Raw genomic sequence first — 10,696 nt, 5'->3', positions numbered from 1 at the left:
ATGAGCAATAAAAGTGTCTAATCTAAGATTAACCTGTATATTAACTCTGCTAGAATTAATGGAATTGTAATAAATTCTCTTGAATTAACGCCCGACTAGAGCCAGACAGAAGCTGTGGACTTTTGTGCTATTCTGCACTGAATTTTCTTAAAAAATAAGCAGAATGACTTTGAGGGTACTGGAGCTGAAATTTAATAAAATAAATATCAAATAAAACAAATAAATTTTAATTTTAAAGTGCAAATTTAATCTATTGAAACACTTCAGTAGGTATTCTCATATAATAGATCTTCTAAAGACGTGTTAAAGAGTATTTTTGTATACGAATCATCTAAACATTTACATCAGGGGTGTCCAAACTCAGTCCTGGAGGGCCGCTGTCCTGCATAGTTTAACTCCAACTTCCTTCAACACACCTTCATGAAGTTTCGAGGATACCTAGAAGTAACTTGATTAGCTGATTCAGGTGTGTTTAATTGAGGTTGGAACTAAAATATGCAGGAGACCGGCCCTCCGGGACTGAGTTTGGGGATCCCTGATTTACATACTTATTCAGAAAAATATCAAATAAACAAAACAATCTGCTCAAAATCACTATTGAAGCTGCACATTTATATAAAAAACTTCCAAAACAGCATAAACAATACTCTAAAAGTTATTTATCTTAAACATTCAGTTTAAGATGAAAAATTGAATTGAAGCCCAGACATGTTTCAGATCTACACAAGATAACACATTTATTTAACACAATGTGATTGCATAGATCATTTTACAATAATTGTCTGTATTTTTGACCCCCACATGAGCTTTACACATGCACTAAAATACTGTGTTGCCAGAAATCAACACAGCATTTTTATTCAGAGATGATTGCTTGGATTTACTTAACTTTTTTACGTTAAGTGGTTGTAAACAATTTATTTGGGCTGAATTTAAACACACAAATTAAGTTGAACATCATTAAATCTAATTTGTTTGTTTAAATTCAACACAAATAAATAGTTTGCAACAGTTTTGCATGCAACACTTTTTTCAGTGTGGGTGTTGGGTCAAGTATGAACAAACAACCATTGGGTTAAAAAGTGTCATTTAAATTTATTTTAAAAAATCCCTAATGTTGGGTTTTATTCATATTTGACCCAACATCAGTTTATGATAACCCAGCATATTTTAGAGTGGCTCCAGAAATGAGGCCAACATGAGTTGTTTTAATTAATTTAATGAGACTTTAAAAAGTGCTGGGTTATCAAAAACCAATGATGGGTCAAATATGGACAAACACTGGGTTAAAAATAGAATTTTAAACTTAATTAAAAAATAAACCCAATATTGTCACCTTTGCAAGAAGGTTGCTGGTTTGGATCCCGGCTGGGTCAGTGTGTGTTTCTGTGTGGAGTTTGCATGTTCTCCCTGTGTTGGTGTGGGTTTCCTCCGGGTGCTCCGGTTTCCCCCACAGTCCAAACACATGCGCTATAGGGGAACTGATCAACTAAACTGGCTGTGGTGTATATGATGTGTGTATGGGTGTTTCCCAGTGATGGGTTGCAGCTGGAAGGGCATCCGCTGTGTAAAACATATGCTGGAATAGTTGGCGGTTCATTCTGCTGTGGTGACCCCTGATTAATAGAGGGACTAAGCTGAAGGAAAATGAATGAATGAAATGAAGGCATGAAGTGAGTCTAACACCGGTAACGAGAATGAATAGAGCTGTGTGTGTGTGTGTGTGTGTGTGTGTGTGTGTGTGTGTGCGCGTGCGTGAGTGTGTGTGTGTGATGCAGCTGCTGGGGTCATTCTCCAGTAAGTTTCTGGTGTGTATCTGCGGCTGTAATGCGTCTCGGATGCGGCGTCATGTCTGTAATTGAGGGTTTGATCAGATTCACATTCAGCAGTGTGTGATTACAGCTCTGCAGATTCATCACAGCTCAATGGAGGACGCTTGAAGATGACTGCTGGCCTGTCCTATGTGCTGTATAGCAGAGGGTGTGTGTGTGTGTGTGTGTGACCAGTCTGAACACACATCCTCTACAGCTGATTATGCAGGAAGCTCCATGCATCTGTCTGACTGTCTTTAGTCTATTTCTGCTTCTCTCTCTCTCTCTCTCTCTCTCTCTCTCTCTGTCTGTCTGTCGCTCTCTCTCTCTCTCTCTCTCTCTCTCTCTCTCTCTCTGTGTAATGGAGATCTGCTCTCAGTGGATCGAGCTCAATAAGTCCCTGTGGTCTGCTGTTTGAAGTGTGTGAGGGTCTGTGTCTGAATCATTGAGCTGTCCTCTGAGCAGAGCTTCTCCCTCTCCGTCCTCTACAGTGGGCTTCCTCCAGTCCCTCATTCACTCAGTTATTGATTGGTGTCGTTCTGCTCCAGCAGTTTGAGCTTCAGAACTCTTGTTCAGTGATGAAGAGTGCAGTAAAGCGCTGCTGCTTTGCTTTAGATGGACAAACTGCAGTCGGAGTCTGTAGGGTTTAAGGCCAAAGTTGAATGCTGACCTGATTTATTGAAAACCGTGACAAACACATGAGCTCAGAGACTCTCAGCGTGAGGGACATCAGATCAGATGAAACACTACAGCGATACTCTCACACCTTTTTTTTCTTTTTTTTGTTGCAAAATTAGGCATATGTGTAGGTATATTGCATTATACAGGAGTCTTAACAAATGTACATAATAATAATAATAATAATAACAATAGTAGAAATAAATATACTCTTTATTATTGGTAGATGAGGAGCCGGATGACTTGTATATCTGTATTTATATGGGTTTATGATGAGTATTCATATTCCTCAGCGCTCCGGCGGCCGAAGTCCATCCAGCCCACATAATCCCGATCTTTTATCCGGTGGTTGACGCTGTTCGCTCGGCTGTTTATGGAGGAGTTCCGGCGAACGGAGCCTACGAGACGGAGAAACAGGCCATTGATTAACATTCAATCTAGAATAGGATCATTTTATATTATAGATGCTGCTTTATCACATCTGATTAGTGGATTCTACAATGCATAATGGGCGGCATGGTGGTGCAATGGTCTCGCTTCAAAGCAAGAAGGTCTCTGGTTCGAGTCCCAGCTGGGTCAGTTGGTGTTTCTGTGTGGAGTTTGCATGTTCTCCCCGTGTTGGCGTGGGTTTCCTCCGGGTGCTCTGGTTTCCCCCACAGTCCAAACACATGCGCTATAGGGGAATTGTGTAGGCTAAATTGTCCATAGTGTATGTGTGTGAATGGAAGTGTATGGGTGTTTCCCAGTGATGGGTTGCAGCTGGAAGGCCATCCGCTGCATAAAACATATGCTGGATAAGTTGGTGGTTCATTCTGCTGTGGCAACCCCAGATTAATAAAGGGACTAAGCTGAAAAGAAAATGAATGATTGAATGACAATGCACAGTTACAGTCGACACAGTTTCTGTCAAGTTTTGAGTCCAAATATCTTCAAATTGTTAAATTAAGAAGCGTTTTCAGGACGAGTACATAATAAAGTCTTGTTTTCAGGAATAATGTGTCAGAATGAAGAGAGTTTTGCACTTAAACAAGTCAATTAATCTGACAATGGGGGAAGCAGAAAATAAAGATTATTCCACTGCCCCATTGGCAGATTATTCAGCTTGTTTTAATTAAAAACTCACTTCATTTTGACACAATATTTCCGAATATTAAATATTATTTTGACTTGTGCAGAGAAATGCACTAGACTTGATTCTTGATTTCAGAATTTTCAGATATTTGCACTAGGCATGAGACGATGACCGTTTTCAAGGTATACTGCGGTTTGGAAAAGTCAAGGTTTAAAACCCGATGAAATCTATAAGGTATGTGTATGATTTTTTTAATCAGGTTATTTTATTTACATTTTTTGGACAGCAGTATCTCCAGCAGGAAAGATCTCCAAAGATGCTGTTTTAAATTGTAAAGAAATCAGTGTTTTTAAAACTAATGAAGACCGCAGGAGTCCGAATTATTGAGCCTGACATGTTTACTGCGCCAGAATTATTAAATGTTTCTCAGAATTCAATATATTGTGTTCAAAAGGGAAAAGGTTTTAGTTTTTTACTCGGGCATTTAAAAAGAATATATATGTTAGAGGAGCGATCACAATACAGCAAAACCCTGATCTCTTTATTCAAGGTTATCATACCGTCAGAATCTTAAACCTAAACTGGACTGGAAATGAGACAAAACTCTTAAGAAAAGCACTGATTGCAGTGTAGTTTTCCCAAATTGAGGTGGATTACAGATAAAACAGTCCAGTTATCCTCCAACACAGCTGCTTTTCAATATAAGTAGTCTGAACACACAGAGGACGTCACTATCTGAGTGCAGAACAGCTCTGAGACTCTCATCTGAAGCTCGTGTTGCTGTGTTAAAGACTCGGGATCCTCTTGACCTGCGCTGGACTGAAGTGCTGCTTAATGATGATTGCAGAAGCACATTGAAGAGTGTGTGTGTGTGTGTGTGTGTGTGTGTGTGTGTGTGTGTGTGTGTGTGTGTGTGTGTGTGTGTGTGTGTGTGTGGTCAGCTCCACACACACACACACAGCATGTTCAGTGTCACTCAGTCTGTTGTGAAGGGTGTGATTCTGTGTACAGCAGATGGGAGACGTTTAACACGCACTACATACATACTATGGTTTCTTTGAAGGCTCTAAACCTGCTGTGACATGCTGACATGTGAAACACACACACACACACACACACACACACACACACACACACACACACACACACACACACACTCCCACTCAGCAGATTAAAGTCTCACAGAAAAAATAGGACTCTGGTTAATGGCATCAATTAGTTCTCAAAACACATTAATGCTATTGTTTTCATCTCAGAGAGAGAGACTGAGAGACAGAGACACACACACACACACACACACACACACACACACACAAACTAAAACACATGCACAAACTAAAACACACATGTACTCAAACACACACAAGTTAAAACACGCATGCACACATAGTTGCTATACTTGTGGGGACATTTGGTCCCCACAATGTAAGAAATACAGAGTACACACACACACACACACACACTCACACTTGTCTTAAAGGGACAGTTCACAAATAATTTTTAATTTTGCTAATTTACTGTCTCCACTTGCTTTTATTTTTCAGTTGAACACAAGAGAAGATACTTTGAAGAATGTTGGAAACTGGTAACCATTAACTCTCATGTCTCCTGTGTACATCATTTCATCCAATATTCTTCAATATATCTTCATTAGTGGTCATCAGAAAACTCTCTCTCTCTCTCACACACACACACACACACACACACACATTCCTCTGCTCGTCCCTGTTCCTGTGATTAGCCCATAATGGTTAAACAGGCTTTGAAGACGCCCTAATGAGTGCTTATGCAATGTAATGGAGCACACCTGACTCCAGATATCCGCCCGATGTTCACCTGCGGCGTAAACACACACCGGCTGAAGTGTGTGTTTGTGTTGGTAACGCTCACCTGGAGCTACTGTACTGTGCGTGACTGAGCACACACACTCATTACACACTAACCTGTCATTTCATGTAATGATTTTCGCTGTTTTCTGCCTTCCTGTTGTTGTTCTGCCCTAAATCTACAGTTGTGTGTGGAACGTGAAGAAGCACTCAAAATAATGCTGCTCTTACTCTGAGTTTGGTCTTGTTTCTAGTCTAAATATTGAAATATTCCTAAATCAAGACGCATTTTCCAGACTGGAAAACATAGTGTTGTTTCAGAAATAATGAGTTTAAATGAAGAGAGTTTTCAATTAAAACAAGCAGAATAATCTGACAATGGGAAGAGAAATCACGTTTATTTAAAGCAAAAACAGGATTATTTTAACCCCATTGCCAGATTATTCTGCTGTTTTTAAAAAGGCAAACTCTGAATAAGTAAAGCATATTTTGTGCAGTGGAGATTGTGCATCAAACTACAGTATATGCTGCAGTAAATCAAATTATATATATTAATTAATATGGGCGGCACGGTGACTCAGTGGTTAGCACTGTGGCCTCACAGTAAGAAGGTCTCTGGTTCGAGTCTCGGCTGGTCAGTTGATGTTTCTGTGTGGAGTTTGCATGTTCTCCCCGTGTTGGTGTGGGTTTCCTCCGGGTGCTCCGGTTTCCCCCACAGTCCAAACACATGCGCTATAGGGGAACTGATCAACTAAACTGGCCGTAGTGTATGAGTGTGTGTGTGTGTGTGTTAATGAGTGTGTATGGGTGTTTCCCTGTACGGGGTTGCAGCTGGAAGTGCATCCGCTGTGTAAAACATATGCTAAATAGTTGGCGGTTCATTCCGCTGTGGTGGCCCTAATGAAATGTATAATAATGAATGAAATTAATATATATATAGGTCAAATAAGTGTATATATAATAAAACATATTAATGTATTAATATTATATATAATAAGTATATTTATTTATTTTTATTATACACATACTTGTTCTGAGCGGTGCTTATTAAAATATATGAAAGATTAAGTGATCGTACTAAATGTGTTTCTGTTTGAAATGATGAACTTCTTGTAGACGAATAATAAATCTGGAGTGTAAAAGTATAAAGAAGATAGAAAAGTATAATATATATATATATATATTATATTACAGACATAAAACTATTCTATGATTAACATAATTTGAGTGTCTGCTGGAAATCCAGAGAGGAAGATAAACAATAGAAATTATTAAAATGGGTTGTTTATTGCTTATTATTAATAACATTATATAGGGGGATTTCTAAAGATTTTAAAATCAGCATTTCTGTGCTATTATTTTGACCCTTTGGTCATCATCTTTGACCCATAATATCCATGGAGAAGAGAAAGGAAAGAGAAATATAAAGAGAGAGAGCAGAACAAAAATAATCTCTGTCTCATCTCAGGATGAGTGTTTCACACTGTGGCGTGTGTGCGTGTGTGTGCGTGTGTGTGCGTGTGTGTGCGTGCGTATAGTATTGATCATAAATGATCTGACCCCTCACAGATCTCTGTTTTTCAGTGATATTCTCTCCAGCATGCTTCACAATAGTATATTAATGCCGATACATTAGATTAGTCAGAACAAAAACAAAACTGATCAACAAAATGAGGATCACAGTCCAAACATTACTACACACTACACAACCATTAATATATGGAAATATTAAACACAATTTTAATAACCAGGAAATATCAAGAGAAGCATAACATGTGGAAATGTTGTGGATATTTTGTAGTTTGTAAATGTTTTAGCAATAACTAGTTTGAAGTTCATTATCTGTCTATTCCTGAAGATGTTCAGTGACCAAACTCTTATTATAATGAGTATAATAGTTTAATAAAACCTGTTTACATTCACTGAGCAATGGAGAAAAATATTCATATTCATAAGGGGGTGTGCTTATTTACGCTGAGCACTGTGAGTGTGTGCGTATGTATATATGTGTGTGCATATATTGTGTGTTTGTGTGTGCACGTAAATGTGTGTGCACCTATATGTGTGCGGATACATATGTGTGTGTGTGTGTGTGTGTGTGGATATCCCTATAATTGCCCCACCAAGAAAAAAACATGTTTGGATTGTATTTCTTAACTCCTAATGTCGCTTGTAAACACACTCAATGCGTTTTTTTTAACACATCCCATAATATTTCAAATATCAGCCTCTACTAAATGGCTGATATGTAGGTTTATGGTACCAGAATTAATTCATATACTATAAAAAATCAGAAAATATGAAGTGTAAGACTAATTTATTTAAAAACATAATCAAAATAAAACACATCTGAACACTAAATCACCTTTATTATTGCCATAAAATATTTCAGATTCTCATTTAACAGATTCTTGAAAATCCAAAATCAAGTGCAGTAGTGCAACAGGAGAATGTTTGTTTGATTATTTTGTAAACCACCAAGGCTGTGTGTGTGTGTGTGTGTGTGTGTGTGTGTGTGTGTGTGTGTGTGTGTGAGCCATTATTTATACAGTCAAAATATGGTCAACCGTTTAGTAGAGCAGGCAGTTATAGAGATTTACATGTGTGTGTGTGTGTGTGTGTGTGTGTGTGTGTGTGTGTGTGCGTGCGTGCGTGCGTGCGTGCGTGTGCGTGTGTGTGTGTGGGCATATGTGTGTGTGCTTAAGTGTGCATGCGTAGAGGTGTGTGCGTATGTGTGTGTATATACGTGTGTGTGCATACTGTATATGTCTATGTGCATATGTCATTGTGTGTGTGTGTGTGTGTGTGTGTTCTGAAGCTTCTCTCTGCTCTCCTCCTCAGGTCTCCTCAGACTCTCACCTTTTTTAGTGGAGATGAGTTTGGCGAGCAGCTGGCTGAGGTTGGCGCGGGTGTCTGGCTGGGTGTCGTCCGCGGGTGGCAGCGGCTGCTGGAGGGTGAGGCTGGTGGAGCGGGCGAGCCGGCGTGCGGAGAGAGAGCGCTCATCTGAGAGCGGCCGAGATGCACACGACACTGAGACTGAGAGCGCAGCCAGGATCACACACACACACACCCCGCTGTTCATCCTGTGCAGAAGCAACACACGGCAGTAAGACCTCAGCGCTTTTTATTACACTTCATTATTAGATGTTTAATTAATGATGATATTAAATGTGTTCGCTTCACTGCAATAAAAGGCTTTCCTTACTTAGAGTTTTACTTTCTAGAGTCTTAAATCAAGAAGACAAGCAAAATAATAGTGAAGTTATCATGTTTTCGCTTTAAATGTGATCATTTCTCTTCCTCCATTGGCAGATTAATTGACTTGTTTTAATTAAAATTCACTTCATTTTGACTCATTATTTCTGAAAACAACCCAATATGTTTAGCTTGTCTAGAAAATGCTTCTTTATTCCAGAACTTTCAGATATTTAGACTAGAAACAAGACAAAAACACAGAGGAGTTGTTGTTTTATGATGAGTTGTTTAATTTTTAATATATGCATATTTACTTTAATATGCATCGTGCACTCCTTGTTAACCTTTCTGTCAATGTGTTTTCTTTAAAACTGAAAAATCTAAATTTGCTTGATGGCGTATATCAATAAATGATTAGAGTGGAAGTTAAAGAGTTCATTTATTTTACTAATTAATCGCCTGTTTTATCTGAATTAATGCTCTTTTACATTTCTGATTTTTAATTTCCTGAACACAAACTACTTTTCCCACACAGTTGATTCAGAAATAATTAAATAATCAACTGAACTTGCATGTAAAAAACACATTGCAATAGCTGTTAGTATTATTATTAATATTATTATTATTATTATTATTATTATTATTATTATTATTATTATTATTATAGTTTTGCAAACCCCCAGTAAGCATAACTGGGTGTTAAACTAATGCGAAGGAAAAACAATTAATGCTGAGTAAATATATTAGTTTTATAGCTAACATTTTGTATGAAATAAAGCAAAACTCTAAAGTTACACTGTAAATCACTTTAATATTAATATGTAGACCTAATGTATAAACTTCACCCAAAATAGAGATAGACAGATAGGCAGATGGATAGATAGATAGATATAACGATAGATAAACAGATAGATAGACACAGATAGATTGATAGATAGATAGATTGATAGATAGATAGATAGATAGATAGATAGATAGATAGATAGATAGATAGATAGATAGATAGATAGATAGATAGATAGATAGATAGATAGATAGATAGATGGATGGATGGATGGATGGATGGATAGATAGATGGATAGATAGACAGATAGACAGATAGATAGATAGATAGATAGATCTCTTACCTTATTCAGTTTGTGAGCTTAGAGGAGAATGAAAGTCAGTTTCTGAGGAAGGAGGGAGAGAAGCACTTATATACCCTGCTGTGACGCACACACACACGCACACACATGCATTCACTCGCTCAGACACACACACACACACACACACACACATATGGAATGTGATTGAGCATATATATATGTGCATTCCATGCTATTTTTGCTTCTGCTTTTTTTGTACAAGTAAAATTAATCTGCAGGAAAACTTGTGCATGTGTGTGTGCTGTTTGTTTTCTTTGTAGATAGTAAATTATACTATTTAAACTATCACGGTTTACATTTGATTTTGGGAATACTTTGACCCGTAGTCATTTCCAGAAAGTCTGTGACATTAGGCAGGGCATTGCAGATTTTGGGTGTGTGTTGGCAAAACACATTTTCAGCTAAAAACACACAATCTTTCATGCGTTTGGCTGCTTACACTGTAAAACATGCTTTACTTTGAGTTTGAGTCTTGTTTCTAATCCAAATATATAAAAAAATCTTAAATCAAGAAGCATTTTCTAGACAAGTGAAAAAGACTGTCTTGTTTTCAGGAATAATGAGTCTGTAAACAAGCAGCATAACCTGACAATGGTGTAAAAACAGAGTATTTTACTAAAGCTCTGAGTAAGAAAAGGATCTTTTGCAGTGTATTTACAGTAACAGTGTTTTGAGAATTGAAAATGCAAACCTCTGAAGGTAAATGTGTGGAGTAGTGTTTATATATTCTTATATGTAGTTGTGGTGTGATGTGTAGTTAATGAAGTGTTTTGTGCCTCACACAGCGCCAACTACTGACTCACATGAGCAGTGCAGCACTTATTATATTAAAGGAGACCTATTCTGCTTCTTTTGACAAGCTGTAAATGCGTCTCTGCTGTTTCTAGAGTGTGTGTGTGTGTGTGTGTGTTTGAGCTGAGAATATCACACAGATAATGTCCTCACGCTCTCTGAAACTGACCCTTTCAG

At 37.9% G+C, this 10,696-nt stretch overlaps 1 protein-coding gene across 1 annotated transcript; it reads right to left on the bottom strand.

The window, feature by feature from the left end:
- Positions 1-2,456: 2,456 nt before the first annotated feature.
- On the bottom strand, positions 2,457-9,777 carry cckb (cholecystokinin b). The gene is made up of 3 exons (XM_056480520.1): positions 9,710-9,777; positions 8,247-8,470; positions 2,457-2,887 (listed from the first exon to the last, which is right to left on the bottom strand). Exons 2-3 carry the CDS (start codon positions 8,467-8,469, stop codon positions 2,757-2,759), a joined length of 354 nt encoding a protein of 117 aa, XP_056336495.1. The 5' UTR covers position 8,470; positions 9,710-9,777; the 3' UTR covers positions 2,457-2,756.
- Between the last annotated feature and the right edge of the window lie 919 nt (positions 9,778-10,696).

This window comes from Danio aesculapii, chromosome 19 (genome assembly GCF_903798145.1).
Source record: "Danio aesculapii chromosome 19, fDanAes4.1, whole genome shotgun sequence".
NCBI lineage: Eukaryota > Metazoa > Chordata > Actinopteri > Cypriniformes > Danionidae > Danio > Danio aesculapii.
Note: the sequence above shows the minus strand (reverse complement) of the source record. Positions and strands in the feature narration are given on the sequence as shown.